Here is a 19,647-nt window from a genome sequence, read left to right as displayed (position 1 = left end):
GATAACAGAACGTAGTGAATGGACCTGAATTTTTATTGCCATAAAGGACATTATTTGCATAACAGGTGATATATGACTAAAGTCTATGAAGTAAATAATAGTATTGTATCTGTTAATTTCCTGATTTTGATAATTTGCTTTGGTCATGTAACAATTTGTGTCTAGGATATACACAATGAAGTATCTGGGGGCAAAGGAATATCTTATTCACAATGGTTAAAAACTGTGTGTGTGTGCTCTGGGTTGGCCAAAAGTTTGCCTCTAACATGGAAAAATTGGAAGAAACTTTTTGGCTAACCCAGTGTTTGCACACACGGAGAGAGGAACAGCAGAGCACAGAACACACACTAAAGTGTTAACGGGCAAGGGAAGGTTGGGAACTCTATCCAGAGGACCCTTGACCACGTGGGGGTGTACGGGCACCAACACTCTGCTAAGCCAAAAGCCCCTGCCTATCTTGTGGCTGTCCTCCAGCTCCCGTGGTTCTCTGTATCTGTGGATCCACACCTGTGGGTCCAACCACACACAGCTTGTAGTTAGACTATTGAAAAGTGAACCCATCCAGCTCAAAGCCATGTTCAGGAGTCACCTGTACTATTCTTGCAGCTTTTCCTTAAATGTGAAATTCTGTCAAAACAAACAAAAAGATACTAATGAAGAGGGGCTCAGGTTCAGAATCCCTACCATGAAATCACTAGGGTCGATGACAACTGCATAGAATGTGATGGTGGTTCTGAACTTGGTGGTGGCAAGGTTGTGGTCCAGACCTTGCCACATGGGGACTCACATTCTGCAGTACTATCTGCCCATGAAGGTCAACAGAAGGTCACGGTGAAGGTCAGCTGCAAGGTGGCATGCCCATGGCAGGTCTGGAGCTGCATCCAGACACATTTGGCTTTTGTTCTCAACATCTTTTGACCCGATTCTAGGCTTGCAGTGTGCCACTCTTGAAACAAAACACTCAGCTCCATTTTTAAAGACGCAGTTTTGACTGTTGTCATCTGCCACGCTGTGCTTGGTAATCATCACTCTCTCCTTTCCTCCTATGGTCTACATTACAGAGGAATGTAGGTTTTTGATCACCTTTCCCCAGAGCATCACTCAGGGATGCGCATAGGAAGGTAATGATAGTTTTACTATGCTAGACCCTGGGTCGATCCATAATTAAATCATATTTTAATGGAACAGACATAAAAAGCCGATAGATGAAAGCTATACTTAGCTGGCTCCAGCCTCCTACACTTTTCTACCTGAGATGATACAGCATTTTAATGGTTATTTTCTTTTTCTCTTTTCCCTGAAATCCTCATACTGACCAACAGTGCTAACGTTGCTGTGGATAAAAATCACGGTTTGAGGTTTATGATTTCTCGTCTTACTCAAGTCTGATGCGTGTGTCACCACACAGCTCTGACCAAACCTTTGAGATCAGTAGGAAACACCATCTCAGGATCTCCCAGAGAGACAGGCCCTTTAGAAAGCCAGCGTGGCACATCAGGCAACCCCAACAGCGTGACTAGGTCTCCTGAGGGACTTAGCTCCAGTGGGCTTCCCTGGTGGCTCAGACGGTAAGAGTCTGCCTGCAGTGTGGGAGACCCGGGTTCAATTGCAGTGGGAAGATCCCCTGGAGAAGGGCATGGCAACCCACTCCAGTATTCTTGCCTGGAGAATCCCAAGGACAGAGGAGCCTGGTGGGCTATAGTCCACGGGGTCCCAAGAGTCAGACACAACTCAGTGACTAAACCACCACCAACCACCACTGCTGTTGAAAAATGCAAATACACAGGGTCAGTTCCTACATCGCCTTTCTCTAAACAGTACATGTATTAATACAGAAGGCTGCCCGGCTGGGGTGTGGATGAGCAGTCACTAGAAATAATGTTACAAGCTCTTCACACGATTCTATACCATTAGTTGGGGCAGAAGAGGAGCAGTTAGAACAGTGGATTACAACAAGCAACCGGCACCGTTTACAGAGGATGGAAGCATATGGCTTTACTATTAAAAGGCTTAAAGATCAGTGTCACCCACTTGGTATTATCTGAAATAGGATCACGGGTGGGGAGTTGGCACGTGGGATTTGGGGTTGGGGGGGGCAGTTACACACAGGCTGGAATGAGGATTTGACTTTGCTGAAATGTGAGCAACACCCCACTGAGAGATTCAACTGTCTGCATATGTTCGGCGGCTTTAGTTTACACACACATTCATTGGGTGTTTACCAATTAATATACTAAAGGAATCACAAATCATGTGTAAATCACCAGCTCCTAGACACAATTTAAACCTCATCTTTCATGCAGCGTCGGCGTTTAGCTTTGTTTACTAGGAGAAGTGGAATAATGATGGCTTAGGGAGAGTGCTTTACAGTGAACCAGAGAGAGGGGAGAAGAGAGGATCTAGGTGGTATGGTGCTGGGACAGGTTTTATTATCTGCTAAGTTGTTTACTCATTACCTTTCTGGATGGGGAAAACAGCCTTCTCTGGAGGAACCCGAATCCTGTGTCAAAGAAGCACTTCATTTGGGTGGGGGCAGGGCAGGGACACAGGAGTAATCAGGTCAACGCCATTAAGGAGACAGAAGGGTGTGGCACGGGGTGGAGGGACAGGGCTGAAGTCACACCTCCTTGTGACAGAGCTGGGATCGGAATCCCCTGTTAGTGGTGGGGTCCTGTGGTGTTGGATGGGGGTACCAGCAGTAGAAGAGACATGTTCTCTGGGACGTGGTCTCCAAAACCTGAACCTCGAAGATGTAATGTTAGAATTGCTAAGATGGTATTCACAGACGCTGGAGAAAGGAAAACGGGACTTGGAGGAGTATAGTGTGGCCACAACAGATGCTTGTGTTGGTCTCCTATCATGGCTGTTCCATAGGCTTACTGGATCTTACCTTCCCTGGTGGCTCAGATGGTAAAGAATTTGCTTGCAATGCAGGAGACCCGGGTTTTATCCCTGGTTCAGAAAGATTCCCTGGAGAAGAGAATAGATACCCACTCCAGCATTCTCGCCTAGAGAATTCCATGGATAGAGGAGCCTGGTGGACTCCAGTCCCTGGGGTCGCAGAGTGGGACATGACTGAGCCACTAACCCTTCATAGACTTACTGGATCAAAACAACATACATTTATGTTACAGTTGTGTAGACAGAAGTCCCAGGGAGCTAAAATGAAGGTGTCAGCGGGGCAGTATTCCTGCTCGAGGTTCTGAAGAAGAATCTGTTTCCTGGCCTCTCCCAGCTTCTAGAGGTCGCTGGCATTCATTGGGTGGAAACCCCTTCTTCCATCGGTGAGACCTGTAACATCCTCAAATCTCATTATCTGATAGACATTCCTGTCTCCTCTTAGAAGGATCCTTCTGTGGGCTGACCTGCATAATCCAGATGGTCTCTTTCTCAATGTCCTTAACCTTTCATCCCATCTGCCAGGTCTTCGCCATGTAAGGTGCCAGGATGAGGGTATGGATGTCTTTGGGGTGCCATTCTTCTGTCTACCACTGGGCTTTTCATGGTTTGTCCACTTTAAATTTAGGACCTCAAGACCCCTCTGCTGCTGCCTTCTGACCCACTGTTGTCTCCCGGACACTGCACAATCTTTGAGGGGGTCGGCTGACCTTTGGGTTATCTTCATGCGTCAGCTGAAATTCACGTGCAGAGTGAAGCTCCCTATCTGCCTCTAACTTTATGGGGTCCTAGGAAGTTGTTATGGTTTGTCTTAAAGACTGTAACCAAGGGAGGGAGGCGGTTGATCATGCTGGTTTTCAAAGGGCTTGCTTTAGTAAGCACGAGGGCAGCCCCAGTGTGGGTTGGCATCTTCTCCTGGCATATTTATTAAGCTATAACCAAGTGAAATGGAAAGTGTGATATATATTAAATATCTTAATAGGATAGGTTATTTCTACTTCCAGCATGAGCAATAAAAGAGACGGCACATACAAATAACAATAATTACAGTATGTGTTATTCCTTTACAATGCACAATCAAACTCACAAACCAGTGACTTTTCTCTTACTGAATTAAGGTGCCCCTTCCATTCAGACCTATTAACCACATTCACAGACCATTGTTATCTTGTCAATGGTATCTTTAATTAAAAGACTCCTCTGGACCACTCTAATCACTTCACATTGTGAGCTCCTGTGGGCTTCGAATGCACTTTGATTAAAATGATGGCAATTTTCATGCATGCAGCTTGCGTGTGGACCAAGGGGCTGTGAGGTGGAGGGGATGGGTAAGGAGCGTGGTACGGGGAAGTTCTCTTTTCCAAAAAGAGCAATCATTAGATGACAATGTGAGAACCCCCCTTTTCTTTCCCACTTTCACGATTTTTCTCTTTTCCACCTCATTTTGGGGGTTAATGGCATTATATTCTAACCTAAATGACTCTGTGAAGAAACCATTGTGATTTCACTGCAGAAAAGACTTCAGCTCAAGGTGCATTAACCCTTCTAAGCCATTAAAGTACCATTTGATAAAGTGCCCCTTTTATGGCACCACATGGCCCTGGTAGCCTGGAGGAATGGATGTGCTTCCCAAGTGGTAGCAATTTACTCCCCTCTCCGGAGCACAGGTGGCAACTCTGTTTGTTATTTTGGAGCACCTGCCCTCCTCAATGGGTCCCTATGGCTGTTACAGAGGTCATTAACGCCACATCTCCTCAAAGGGATAGCTAGACACCAGAGTTCATTTACGCCACATCTCCTCAAAGGGATAGCTAGATACCATCAGTGTGATTATTCCAATAGAAATGTTGAAAACTCAAAGCAGCAAACCAAATTCAAATCCATGACTGACCAGTAAACAAAGAGTGTCGTTCATTTATATCCATCACTCTCCCGCAACGAGAGCCTGGCAGAGTGGACAGGGACAAAGCCTACTCAAGTTGGCATAACCACCTGCCCCAGCTTGACTGGACACTGATCTCCTCATCTAAATGCCAGCCCACCCAGAACCCCTTGTTTGGATCCACAGAGTATACCTTTACAGTATCAGTCAAGAGGCCAGAGTGTTATCAGAAACAGAGGCAGATGAGAGAATTGATGCAGGGTGTCTTTCATCACAAGGCCTTTTAATTTTTATTTAACATGTATTTTTTTAGATTCTCTTCCACTAGTTTATGCCAGAAGATTGAATATAGTTCCCTGTGCTATACAGTAAGCCCTTGTTGTTTATCCATCCTCTATATCATACTTTGCATCTACCACTCCCAAACTCCCAATCCTTCCCCTCTCTACACCCCTCTGCCTTGGCAACCACAAGTCTGTTTTCTACGAGTCTGTCTGTTCGGCAGATCGGTGCATTTGTGCCATATTTTTGATGCTACATATAAGTGATACTATATGGTATTTGTCTTTCTGTCTGACTCCCCTTAGTATAATTGCTAGTTGCATCCATGTTGCTGCTAATGGCATTATTTTGTTACCTTATATGACTGAGTAATATTCCACTGTTTGTGTGTACCACATTTTGTTTATCCATACCTCTGTTGTTGGACATTTAGGATGCTTCCACGTCCTGGCCATTGAAAGTAGTGCTGCTATGAACACAGGGGTGAATGTATCATTTGGAATTACAGTTTCACCTGGGCATATGCCTAGGAGGATGACTGTGGATCATATGGCAACTCTAGTCTTCTTTAAGACAAGGCTCTTGATTTTAGAGTGAACACTTACTATGTTTGATGTCACTTGAACTGAACTTTCCTCTGAGTCTTGGAATGCGTTAGCAGTTAAAAGGGAAGGACTTCACTTTCGCCTTTTACTTTCATGCATTGGAGAAGGAACTGGCAACCCACTCCAATATTATTGCCTAGAGAATCCCAGGGACGGCGGAGCCTGGTGGGCTGCCGTCTATGGGGTCGCACAGAGTCAGATACGACTGAAGCGACTTAGCAGAAATATCACTGAGACGGAGCTCAAGCAAATTCCATGTGCTTTTCCATCTTTTTAATTTAAAAAAATGGATAGACAAAATGTAGCATGTAATTTGCACAGGACTTGTCATATTTAAAGTCACTCTACTGTCCTCATCCAAATCCTGGAATTCAGTTAGTAATACACAAAATTTACAGATTGAGGTTTAGAGAAAGAAAATGACTAGCTCAAAGCTGCCCAGGCTGGATGTGGCAAAGGGGACTGGAACGCAGGGCTTCTGGATCCTTTGTGGTCCTCACTCAGCTATGTCATCTCATTTTTAATAATTCTTCAATTTTGATGCAATGTTAATGCCTAAGTCTGTGCTACTTCCCTGACATGTTATGTACGGCGTTCATTTATTTCAGGGTTAGCAGATTCTTACCTAGCTAGGAAGGAAAGAAAGCAAAGGAAGGCAGAAGATTCCTCTGTGCATGAGGCACGCAGACCCAGTCTGCGTCCGGTATCACAATACTTTGCTGGGAGTAGCATTGTTGTTCCATGCTCCAACCAAATGAGTGATGTGCAGGCATGCATGCTAAGTCACTTCAGTCATGTTCCACTCTGCGACCCCATAGACTGCAGCCTGTCAGACTCCTCTGACCATGGCATTCTCCAGGCAAGAATACTGGAGTGGGTTGCCATTCCCTTCTCCACAGGATCTTCCCGACCCGGGGATCAAACCCACCTCTCCTGTGTTTTCTGCATTGCAAGCAGACTCTTTACTGCTGAGCCACCAGGGAAGCCCAAACAAGTGACATGGGATTTCAATTCATTAGTTACCTTTTTTTGTGTGTGTGAATATACATATAATTTTTGTATTTTATTTATTTATTCTGTAATCAATTTTCTTCCTACCTCTTTTCTTATAAGGGAAAGAGCTGTATTTGTTCCAGAAAAAAATCCAGAGTCGCTCCCAGAGCAACCGTTATCACAAACTCTCAGGTGACTTCAGCTGGCAAACCTCTCTCTTCTAATTAATCGTCAGTTCCCAAGCCAGAATTCTGTGAATTATCTTCAAGTCCTTCATCTCTCTCACTCCACATTAACCCATGCACACACGCCAGATCTTGCTGAGTTCTCTTCCCCACGTCTCTCTCTCTCTCAAAACTCCCCATTGGGAGCAATGTGGGGATTAGAGAAAGGATTTCAAATGTTCACAACTAGAGACAAGGACACTCAAAAGTAGAGTGACTATCATTTATTGTCCAAGTTGAGAGATTCTGAGTGTGAAAAGGAGGACTATTAATATCTGAACTGGGCAAAATGAGGCATCTTTTTACTGTACTCAGAAGGATACTGGAATAATAAAGACTTGAATGTGGGAAGTGGCAATGGAGATGCAGCAGGGGATAATACGTACCAAGTGTGAGTAAGCCTCATCCATCCCTACCCACCAGGTACATGTCAACTAACAATATTGTACATGGTCAAATCTTTATTTCCTCAGCCTCATTCCTTATCACGCTACTTTTCTTATTTTGTTCTGATTTTCTTAGCGCCAAAATAAGTGATGCTGTTTATACCCCTGTGCCGTTGCGCATTCTATTCCCTGGAATGCTCTTACTTACTTAGTTTTTAAGTCAGTTGTTGCTTCCTCTCTGGAACCTACCCTGAGCCTTTACACAAGGTTCATCCCTTCACTCCTGGTGAAATTTGTGTGTCTCTGTCACCACATGTAGCAAAGTATCATTCATTTGAGTTACTGGGTTTCATCCATTATGGTATCAAGTGGTTCTGGTTTTCCCAGCAGTCATTCTGACAGTTGTGCTCAATGGAACTGTCCATGGTAGCAGGGTAACTTGAAGATATTTAAGTTTAATTCTATAACTTTTCGGGAAATAGAAATGTTAAAATTGCTTTGGGGGCTGATTTTTGTTCATTTAAAACCTATAATATTAGATCGGATTCAAAATCCCACACTCGCCCTGCTCAGCACCCATGCACACACCTGTGTACACACTCATGGATATTTGCAGACACAAAAGGTTCTGGTGTTCAAGGACTTCCTTGGTGGGTCAGATGGTAAAGAATCCACCTGCAATGTGGGAGATCTGGGTTTGATCCCTGGATTGGGAAGGTCCCCTGGAGACAGGCATTTTAACCCACTCCAGTATTTTGCCTGGAGAATCCCCATGGACAGAGGAGCCTGGCGGGCTACAGTCCATGGGGTTGCAGAGAGTCAGACACGACTGAGTGACTGACACCTTCTCCCTGAAGTAATGTCCTAACCAGTCACCTGGTGTTAGGGTAGAGCCAAAGACAGGTGCTCTCACCTTGCACTCAAGAGGTAAGGTTTTGACTGGGACCACTACACTAATTGCAATAGTCTGATGATAGGGGTTTCTTAGCTTCTGTGAAATCAGATGCCCCAGGAAAAGTGTGGGCAGTTTCATATTTTACTTGGATGAGTGGTTTTAAAATGGCTTCAAATGTCTGCTTTGACATAAAGAGTAGTTTACTAGAAACAGATTCATTTCATTAGCACCATTTTTACAAGTTAAATGGCCATACATATCTGTGTTTTCTTTTTAGTGTTCTAGAAATGACGTCCTCCCAAATAGCCTAAGGACATTTCTGAATGCTTGTATCCTCTATTAGGCTTGCAATGTGATCAAGTCGTTGTTTATGATTTTGTTTTTGTGTGTGTGGTTCTGGCAACTCTGGAAGAAAAGCTACATGAAGCCATTCTGCAGAAGCAGCTATACTGCAGTGCTGAATTGTGAGTTATTACTAGAAAAGGAATTGTCTGCTTTATTCCATCCAGACCCACTTTCTTCCCCATCTTACGTTTGGTCTTATTTCATGTTTTGCTATCAAAGCTATTGCACCATTATCAAGGCATCCCCCACCCAAAGTTAATATTTCCTAATACCACTATTATCTGCCTTCCTAATCCACACCCTAAGAGGTACCAGTGGGAAGACCATACCATCTGAGAGAAAATATTCCATCTGGGTTGAGCCCTGATTCCAAATATGTATCCTTTTGTAAATTCTTCAGGAAGAGTATTTACATTTCCAACTCTAGTCTAAGCATTTGGTCTGGAATATCCACATGACAGTGTAATTGGAAAAATGAAATGAATGTTTGCCTTTGATTTTATTTTATTGCTTCTCAGAAGAAAGCTCCATATACTAATGCTCTGGTCCATTTCTCTACTTGCCAACCATGGGGCGGGGAAAAAAGTGAAGGTGAAAGTTGCTCAGTTGTGTCCACCTCTCTGCGATCCCATAGACTATATAGTCCCTGGAGTTCTCCAGGCCAGAATACTGGAGTGGGTAGCCTTTCCCCTCTCCAGGGGATCTTCCAAACCCAGATCTCCACACTGCAGGTGGATTCTTTACCAGCTGAGCCACAGGGAAGCCCATGGGATGGGGAGGGGTGCAAAATATGAGCTGGGACAGGGTAATGAGATGACTGTGCTACATCATTTTATGTATATATGTGGGAACAGCTCTGAAATAACAGATTTTCTAAAATACTTTTATTTAAAAACCTTTTATGTTTTAAGAAAGAATTGACTGGAGTATAGTTGATTTACAATGTTGTATTAGTTTCAGGTGTACAGCAAAGTGAATCATTTACACATAAACTATATCCATTCTTGAGATTCTTTTCCCCTATAGGTCATTACAAAGTACTGAGTAGAGTTCCCTGCTTGTTCTACAGTAAGTCCTTATCAGTTATCTATTTTATATACAGTGGTGTCTATGTCAATCCCAATCTCCCACTTTAGCCTCCCCTCCTTGCCCCCAGTAACCATAAGTTTGTTTCCTACATCTTTGACTCTATTTCTGTTTTATGAGTAAGTTCATTTGTACCTTTTTGTTGATGCCACATGTAAGTGGGTTTATATATTGGTCTGACTTCACTGAATACGATCATCTTGGGTCCATCCATGTTGCAGTAAATGGCATTATTTCATTTTTTTTAATAGATGAGTATATATTCCATTTCACTGTATATATGTACCAACTATTCTTTATCAAACCCTCTGCTGATGGACCTCTAGGCTGCTTCCATTTCTTGGCTATTGTAAGTTGTGCTGCAGTGAACATTAAGGGGCATGTATCTTTTCGAATTATGGTTTTCTCTGGATATATGCCTAGGAGTGAGATTGCTGGGCCATAGGGTAGTTCTATTAAACACCCTTATTGAATAAAAGTTATCAAAACTTTCTTCAAGAAGATGAAAAATGCACCCCCTCCCCAAAATAAAAAGCTCCTGAAAAAATTTTAGAAAGAAAAGACCCCAATTCTTTTGAATTAAAAAAGTTTGGGAAAAGAGACAAGCTTGTTAAAAGTGATCATTGCTGGTTTCCTGCACTCCAAAGCAGCCTACTTGATAAAGGTGGCTGTGTTCGGCATTGACTTAGCTGCTTAAAGACCCTTGTGTTAGGAGAATCCCAAGGGCCTCTCACCTGCAAATACTTCTGGCAGATCCAAGTTCATGCCATTGCCTTTCTGTGAGGCTACTCTAGCTCCTGTGACATCAGAAAGCATTCTCTATTTTGTGAGTGAAGCAGTGCATAAAACCTAATCCTTCTGTCTGTGCCTAGGCCTGGGGCAGAATTGGAAGGAGGCTGCTTAAGGCAATATTTTGGCATCAAAGTGACTTTAAAGCAGGGCAGGGGAGACAAGATTTGATACCTGCTCCCCAGTGTTCCTAGCAGCACCATGTACAGTAGCTAAGACACAGAAGCAACTTAAGCGTCCACCAACAGACAGACGGAGAGACAGTATGTGGCACATATATTCTCCAGGCAAGAGTACTGGAGTGGGTTGCCATTTCCTTCTCCAGGAGATCTTCCCGACCCAGGGATTGAACCCAGGTCTCCTGCATTGCGGGCAGATCTTTACCATCTGAGCCACCAGGGAAGACTCAACGGAATATTACTCAGCCACAAAAAGGAATGAAATCTTACCATCCGTAACATGGATGGACCTAGAGATGATCATACTAAGGGAAGATGACAGAGTAGGATGTGCGCTCATCTTCTCCTGTGAGAAGACCAAAATTGCAACTAGCTGCTGAACAACCATCAAAAGGAGAATGTTGGATCCCACCAAAAAGAGATATCCCAAGTCCAAAGGGAAAGGAGAAGCCCCAACAAGATGGTAGGATAGGTGCAGTCGTGTTTAAAATCAAATCTCATGCCCACCAGAAATGCCTGAAGGGTGCAAACAAAACCTTGTGAGCACCAGGACCCAGGGAAAGGAGCAGTGACCCCAAAAGAGACTGAACCAGACTTGCCTGTGAGTGTTTCAGAGCCTGCTGCAGGGGCTCTGGCTGCAGCAGTCCTGGGAGGTGCAGCGTGTGGTTTAAGTCCTCTTGGAGGACATCAGCATTAGCTCCACTATAGCCACAGAGCAAACAACCCACAAAACGGGAGGAGGATTAGACCAAAGAAGGTCTCACACTGTTGCAAAAGTTCTAGGGCCCACAACAGATTTCCCCACCTGAGGATCCAGCAAAGGGACTGAGAACCCCCAGGGAATTTGACTTTGAAGGCCAGTGGGATTTGATTATCGGAGAAGGCAACAGCAACCCGCTCCAGCACTCTTGCCTGGAAAATCCCATGGATGGAGGAGCCTGGTAGGCTGCAGTCCATGCGGTCGTGAAGTTGGACACGACTGAGCAACTTCCCTTTCACTTTTCACTTTCATGCAGTGGAGAAGGAAATGGCAACCCACTCCAGTGTTCTTGCCTGGAGAATCCCAGGGACGGGGGAGCCTGGTGGGCTGCCGTCTATGTGGTCACACAGAGTCGGACATGACTGAAGCGATTTAGCAGCAGCAGCAGCAGGGATTTGATTACAGAACTTCCACAGGAAAGTCTGGAAAAACAGACTCTTGGAGGGCACAAACAAAACCTTGTGTGCACCAGGACCCAGGAGAAAGGAACAGTGACTCCACAAGAGACTGAGCAAGGGAAGTTAAGTCAGATAAAAATATTATATTACTTATATGTGCAGTCTAAAATAATGCAAATTATCTGTGAAACAGACTCACAGACATAGAAAACAAATTTATGGTTACCAAAAGGGGAAGTCAGGGGGAGAGATAAATTAGGAACTTGGGATTAATAAATAAATGACAAGGATTTATTATATAGCACATGGAATTATATTCAATACCTTGTAACCTATAATAGAAAAGAATCTGGAAAAAAAAAAAAACAAACTGACTTACTTGGCCGTACACCTGAATAGTATGGAGGTTCCTTAGAAAACAATGGAACTACCATATGACCCAGCAATCCCACTACTGGACATATATACCTTGTGGTGGTGGTTTAGTCACTAAGTCATGTCCATTCTTGTGACCCCATTGACTATAGCCTTCCAGACTCTTCTGTCCAGGGGATTCTCCAGGCAAGAATACTGGAGTGGGTTGTCATTTCCTTCTTCAGCATATACCCTGAGAAAACCATAATTCACAAAGACATGCACCCCAGTGTTCATTTCAGCATGATTTACCATGGCTAGGACTTGGAAACAACCTAGATATCCACTGAAAGAGAAATGGATAAAGAAGATGAGGTACCTAACAGAATATTACTCAGCCATGAAAAGCAACCCAACTGGGTCATCTGTAGAGATGTTGGATGGACCTAGAGACTGCTATACAGAGTGAAGTCAGTCAGACACAGAAAGACAAGTATCATATATTTACACATACATGTGGAATTTGAAAGAATGGTGAACTATTTGCAGGGCAGGAATAGAGACGTAGAGGTAGAGAAGGGATGTTTGGAGCCTGGTAGGAGGGGAAGAGGTGTGACATGAACTGGGAGATTAGGCCTGACAGAGCTACACGACTCTGTATAAAATAGCTGGGGTCAGGGAGCTCAGCTTGTTGCCCTCGGATGACCTACAGGGGTGGGACGGGGGATGGAGGGAGGGCCCAGAAGTTGTATACATATGAATGATTCATTTCGTCATACAGCAGAAAGTAACACTGTAAAGCCACTATACCTGAATAATAATAATAATAAAGCCTGGATTTATTTACTCTTAACCACCCTCCTTCCTACCTTCTACTGTAAAGAAATACTGGAAAATGTATATCTTGGAGCTAGAAATCACTGGGTTTTATAATTTTTATACTGGTCTTTGTCTGGCTAAGTTCTACTGATCTTTTGTCCACCTTCCCTTCTACCCTCTCTGTAAATCCATCCGTAGAATAGACTTCAGGTCTCCTCCATTTTCCCACTGCGCTCTGTGAAATTCTCTATTGCACCACAATTCCACATTGAATTATCATGTTACCATTGTCTTCCCCAAATCTGGACCCTTCTCTGTATGTTTCATGTTTCTTCTGTATGTTTTATTTCCATTGTTAGGCATAAGCCCCGTGTCTCATAAAACACGTCTTACCAGACTCAAGAATAATATGCCTTAAAGTGGGACACAGTCTAAAAATACATTATTACTCAAAAACTTGTGGTGCCCAGTCCCACTGCCACCTGAGGCAAATGTACTATGTTTTCTTGGTCTTAATTTTCAAATCTACAAAATTAGAAGAATAATTATTGTTCACCATACAGGATGGATAAGAAGATTAAAGGACATATACCTATCTAAAGTATTAATAGGTAAAATACTTTATCAAATACAATGTATTAATTAGGATTTATTTTATCATCTTTAAGATTGTAGTATCACTGTATATATCATACAATCCTATAAATATCCCTAATAGGTGAAGTACCCACTCTATACTCAGAGTGAAAGAGTTTCATTAACTTACCCGTGGTCTCATGAATAAAAGCAGTGAGTCTGAACCCAGGGCTCGGATGCCTGAGCTCACACTCTTAGCCACTGAGCTCAAAAGCCTCTGAACATCATGTCCGCTAAGTTTCAGCACTGATGTACACCTGTTTCCAGCCTTTCTTCCCTCAGCTATAATGTAACAGCAGCAATTTACCATCGTAGATGTCTAAGGAACGTTCAACTTGATCCTGTCTGCTTCTCTTACAGAGCAATTCCAGGGGCTAAGCCTTGTAACTCAGGGTCAGAAAGCTGTTAAAGTCTCTGATGTCAAGGAGAGGTGGCATCCTTTAGTCCATGAGCCGTGGAATTGGAGTTAGATATCCTGAAGTCAAATCCCAGCTCAGCTGGTAAGTAATACATCCTTGCGAAGCAGCTTCCTTTCTCGGAAACTTCATGTTTTGGATCTTTTTTCTCATCGCAAAATCTGTACAAAACCCTCTCTTTTTTGTTACTGGGGAGATTAAATGACTTAAACGCATGTAAGAGCACCTTGCAAGTTATACTGAGACAGAGGTGAGTAATTACTTTTCCGAGGATGCAAGGTCTCCGGCTAGCAAACTATTTAATGTGTACCTATATGCGCACAAAGTCAGCAGAGTTTATTTCCACAGCATTATGACCAACCAAAGGTCCAGACTGGTAGAACAGGTTAGAAAAGCTTCATTAGGATGGTGGTTCAAGTCTGAGAGTATAGACCAAGCAGGGACATTGAGGAGGGAAAGTGACATCATTCTACCTAACAGAAAGTATTGGGTTGGTCGGAAAAATTGTTTGGGTTTTCTGGAACATCTGAGTGAAATTTTTGGCTAATTCAATACAACCTCCTCTTGGAAATTTCCCAGGTATGCAAGTAGGATGTTCTAAGAGAGACAGGGCACATTCAATTCAGACAAAGAACCACCTCACTTCAGACAAAGAACCACCTTACTTGAAACTTACCAAAATGTTAAGTGTATCTATCTGAGACTATTTGAATACAGGGGCTTGTTCTGAGTCTGTGGTTCACTCCGCACAGCTATATTCCTGGGCATCTGCTAAAGAATTTGCATCTGTGCTATCCGTTACAGTTCCACTAAGTCATCACCTTGCTACACCAGGGATATAACTCAGGAAAGAGTAACAGAAATGTCTCATCAATAGGAGAAGGGAACTACCTTTAAACACAGAATCAAGATGGTGTTGGGGAGATCCCACTGTAATTCGCGGTGTATGGAGTGACGGGCAGTCAGAAAAATCCAACGCTCACAGCTCTGAACTAAAGTGGTGTTCCAGCTTTATGAACTTTGCAGAAATGGGTCTCAATCTGAGCTCAAGTTCAGAATGACAGATGCCGTAAGATGAAAATGGGTTTTCAAGTGATCTTACAGAGAAACGACACTAAATAGTACATCAGCGGTCTCCTGATTAATCACAGGATTAAAAGCAGAACTCAGATCTGAGTAGCCCCCTAGCAAGGATGGAAAAAATTTACCTGAGCTTTAAAAAAAGAGTAAAAGGCATTTACTATTTTTAGAGGGTTTTTTTTTTTCCCCAGTATGTAGTTTGGAGCTCCTTAAAAAGGAGCGAGAAGAGCCAAGGAAGGTAAGTGGGCTGCAGTTTAATGACGAGTCATTTCCTTGAGAGGCAGGAACAGCTGGGTAGGTTTTGGCAAATGGAAATGTATGCTTCCTATAATTTTACCCCATCCTCTGTTACACGCTCACCTCATAGATGGGAAGTTTCAGACGTTGTTTCTATTTCTGTCCAACTTCCTGAAAGGCATCAATGAACTTACACCTTAGCTACAGGTGGATAAACCAAACTGATAAACCTGAAACTTGCAAAGCTTAGCAGGGTGTGATCCCAGGAGGCCAAATTCGTCTTTCAAAGCCTCTGGGCTCCGGCAAATTTTTATGTTTATTTTTTTCCACTTCAGGATGTCCCAAGAGATAGTTCTCCTATTTTGGAGCCTTTTTATTTAATTCCTTGCATGTTTGATGTCTTTGAACACAATCTAGCTCTGCCCTCCTAAGAAGAAGGGTGAGGATTGAGGTGAGTTGTGCATTAGGTGCCTTTGAATTTGTGAAAGGCTCCTGGGCTGGTTCTCATATAATGTGGTAGAAGAAAGTAGGGATGGGTTTGCAAAAAAAGAGCTGAACACAGGCTCTGTGGACTCATTACCACAAAGGGAACAGGGTGCAGAGTGGAGGAGGGTTTGCAAGAGGCCAGGATTTTCAGGCAAGGTTGCCTGGATTCTGCCTCAAACCTGATTTTTGAAGGATGATGCATTTAGTAGCTTATGTGTAATTGGCCATGACCTCAGTTTTGAACAGGTAGAGTTGCTTCAATAAATCCATCCAAAAACAAGGCGACTATTCCAGAGAATAGTTCTTAGGTCTGCTTAGTTGAGATTTTTGAATAAAACTTCTGCTTCTTGGTTTCCCTTTTGCCAAGTGCAGATACTTCAACACTGGAATGTTTTCAGGTGCCCAACTAAAGGACATCAGTCTACAGAACTGAGCAGGTAATACAAGAGCCCAACATAGCATGGCTTACCAGCAATTCCTCCCCAAGAGCCAGCTAGCAGAGCCTTTTCTTCCATTTTTCTCAAATCCCATAGAGCAGAAAGTGAAAACCACTGGATACTAACAAATCCTATTATGGAGATAGCTATCAAAGTCTGTTCACACCATCTGTTTCTCTGTTTTTCTTTCATGTGTGTGTGTGTGTGTGTGTGTTTTTTTTTTTTGCTAACAACAAAATCTATTCTAAACTAACCAAGATGTTATGACTGAAAATGCCAGAGGTATATAGATCCAGCTGATAAGAGAAATTGCTTTCTAAAGAGGAGTTTGGTTTATCTCATGTGGAGGAAGGAAACACTTCTGCAAACACCATAGTTGCACGAGGAAAATAAGCAGCTACTTTCATTAAAAAAGTATGAGGCAAGGTTTGTATTTGTTCATGTAACTGAATTTAATGCTGCTGAAATTTGTAAGATCTGAAAGCTACTAAAGTGTAGACTATTTTTTTTTTTTTGAGAAAAATTGCTTAAGAAATTGTCTCTCGGCTATAGGGCAGGTGTTCTGCTGATGCTAAAAGGTCACAGGCAGTTATTCTCTGCATTTTTCATAATGTGTAAAACCAAAGAGTACCCCCAGGAGGATATGTTTTTCTTTTGAGAGGAGGGTTCTGTGAGACAGTGACTCTTTGTGGAGAGACCCTACTGATAGTGGTGCTATTGGTAAAGAACCTGCCTGCCAGTGCAGGAGACCTTAGAGACACAGGTTAGATCCCTGGGTCGGGAAGATCCCCTGGGAGGAGGGAATAGCAACCCACTTCAGTATTCTTGCCTGGAGAATCCCATGGACAGAGGAGCCTGATGGACTGCAGTTCATGGGGACACGAAAGAGCTGGACACGACTCAAGTGACTTAGCGCAGCACAGCTACTGATACACTGATTTTGGTGTCTGCTATCTAGATGTCGGTGACTTGGGTTAGCAGTCTACAAACGGAAAGCCAACAGGTTTGCAATTGCTTTCTTCCTCTTTACAGTCCAAGTGGCTTACACTCTCACCCACATACCTCTATGTCACATTATCTTAATAACTTCAGATTTTCCGTAGAAGTTCCATTTTCATAGTTAAGATCTTATTAATGTGCCATTCTTCTCTGTCTCTTACCTGGGTTCACCTTGGTTGATAGACATGTAAATTTCCCAGGAATTCTCCTCTGGGATGGCACCGTGTGGTATCAGTAAACTCACCCCTGAAACAGAAAAAGCCAAGAAGTTATTTGTAGATTCTCCAGTTATCCAGAAGCACCTCAGCTGAATAACTTACAGATGCTCTCAAAGATGGACCACCTCACAGAAATTTATAGGAATTTCACAAAGTACAAAATAATAACAAGATATTGTTTCCTTCAGTGACATATAAAAGGGTATATCTTTCAAGTGTATACTCAGATTTTTACTTAAAGTCGTCCTAATGTAAATCGGTACAGCTATTATGGACAATCGCATGGAGGTGCCTCAGAAGACGAAAAAGAGAGTTATCATAAAATCTAGCAATCTCACTCCTGGGCACATGTCCAGAGAAAATTATAATTCAAAAAGATACCTGCATTCCTATGTTCTCAGCAGCCCTATTTACAACAGCCAAGACATGGAAACAAGTGCCCATCAATAGATGAACGGATAAAGAAGATGTGGGTGTGTGTGTATATGTGTATACACACTGGAATATTACTCAGCCATAAAAAATGAAATAGTGGCATTTGCAGCAATATGTATAGACCTAGAGATTACCAAGAAAAGTGAGAGAAAGAGAAACATATGATATCACTTATATGTGGAAGCTGCTGCTGCTAAGTCACTTCAGTTGTGTCTGACTCTGTGTGACCCCATAGACGGCAGCCCACCAGGCTCCCCCGCCCCTGGGATTCTCCAGGCAAGAACACTGGAGTGGGGTGCCACTGCCTTCTCCAATGTGGAAGCTAATACATGGCAAAAAACAAACAGACTCACAGACACAGAGAACAGACTGTGGTTGCTAAGGGGGAATGAGGCAGGGAAGGATGATTTGGGATTAACAAATGCAACCTATTATATATGGAATGGATAAATAACAAGGTCATACTGTATAGAACAGAGAACTACATTCAATATGCTGGGCTAAGCCGTAATGAAAAAGAATGTGTAAACACACGATGCAGTCACTTTGCTGTTCAGCAGAACACGAACACTGTAAGTCAACTATACGTCAATAGAAATTTCAAAAATTAAAGCCTTCCTGGCATTGTAAAAAGTCTCTTATAAGATTAGGTATCCTGACACCCTTCACTATCATACGTATCTGAGACTAAGAATTTCAGCGTTTCAGTTCAGTTCACTCAGTCGTGTCCGACCCTTTGCGACCCCATGAATTGCATCACGCCAGGCCTCCCTGTCCATCACCAACTTCCGGAGTTCACCCAAACTCATGTGCATCGAGTCAGTGATGCCATCCAGCCATCTTATCCTCTGTCATCCCCTTCTCCTCCTGCACCTAATCCCTCCCAGCATCAGGGTCTTTTCCAATGAGTCAGCTCTTCATATCAGGTGGCCAAAGTATTGGAGTTTCAGCCTCAGTATCAGTCTTTCTTATGAACACCCAGGACTGGTCTCCTTTAGGATGGACTGGTCTCCTTTAGGATGGACTGGCTGGATCTCCTTGCAGTCCAAGGGACTCTCGAGTCTTCTCCAACATCACAGTTCAACAGCATTGATTCTTCGCGTATCAGTTAATCGGCTCTAAAATTTAAAAGGTATTTCTCTGCTTTGTTTCTATCCACTCATTTCCTGAAAAGGTATTTAGGATGATAAGTGAGACATTTAACATTTTTGCTAGAGCCTGGTGCGTAGCTGTCTTCTAAAGGGTGCATCTTAAAGTCAGTTTAGGGAGGTGACTGATGGAGGAGTGTGTTTTGTCAAGAGAACTGAAGGAGGGAAAACTTGTGGATAAGCTTAGGAACTTACGATGCTGTGTAGCTACTATTTGGCTCTGTATTTCGAAACAGATGCTAGAAAAGATTAAAGGTAACTTAGCGATATTCCTATCAATGTCAAATTGAAAGAAAACTCAGGAGCCTTACTTCAGTACATCATGTAACGAAGGTTGGGCGGGCACAGGAAGGCACCTCATATCACACTGGGAAATTCCTCTCTTTTCTCCTGAATGCTAGGAAGTTACTATTTCACTTTGGCCAAAAGGGAAGAGTCTAGAGAGGGCGGAGAGTCTCTTGAATGTAGCTTCTGGCTTATAAAACGAAATGAAATAGAGACACAGTTAACATCTTGACGAAGTAAAATCTCAGGGTATCCTTTGAATAATGCAGCACTCACCTTTTCTCCTTTCATTAGAGCTAATGTAATTACACAGGAAGCTTTCAGGCTGCTGCTGCTAAAATTACACCTAGAGATGCCAGACTTTACTGATATCCT

General features: G+C 43.0%; 1 protein-coding gene across 7 annotated transcripts in view; it reads right to left on the bottom strand.

Annotated features, from left to right (window-relative positions):
• The window catches only part of UNC5D (unc-5 netrin receptor D), a 638,805-nt gene that overhangs the window by 53,758 nt on the left and 565,400 nt on the right, over positions 1 to 19,647 (bottom strand). For all 7 annotated transcript variants that reach the window (XM_004021770.5, XM_042241215.1, XM_042241214.1 and 4 more), the window contains one exon: positions 17,348 to 17,432. In XM_004021770.5, the coding sequence (XP_004021819.1) occupies positions 17,348 to 17,432 (85 nt within the window). The remainder of the gene's footprint in view (positions 1 to 17,347; positions 17,433 to 19,647) is intronic.

Source organism: Ovis aries, chromosome 26 (assembly GCF_016772045.2).
Source record: "Ovis aries strain OAR_USU_Benz2616 breed Rambouillet chromosome 26, ARS-UI_Ramb_v3.0, whole genome shotgun sequence".
NCBI classification, from domain to species: domain Eukaryota; kingdom Metazoa; phylum Chordata; class Mammalia; order Artiodactyla; family Bovidae; genus Ovis; species Ovis aries.
This window is presented reverse-complemented; position numbering and strand designations above follow the sequence as displayed.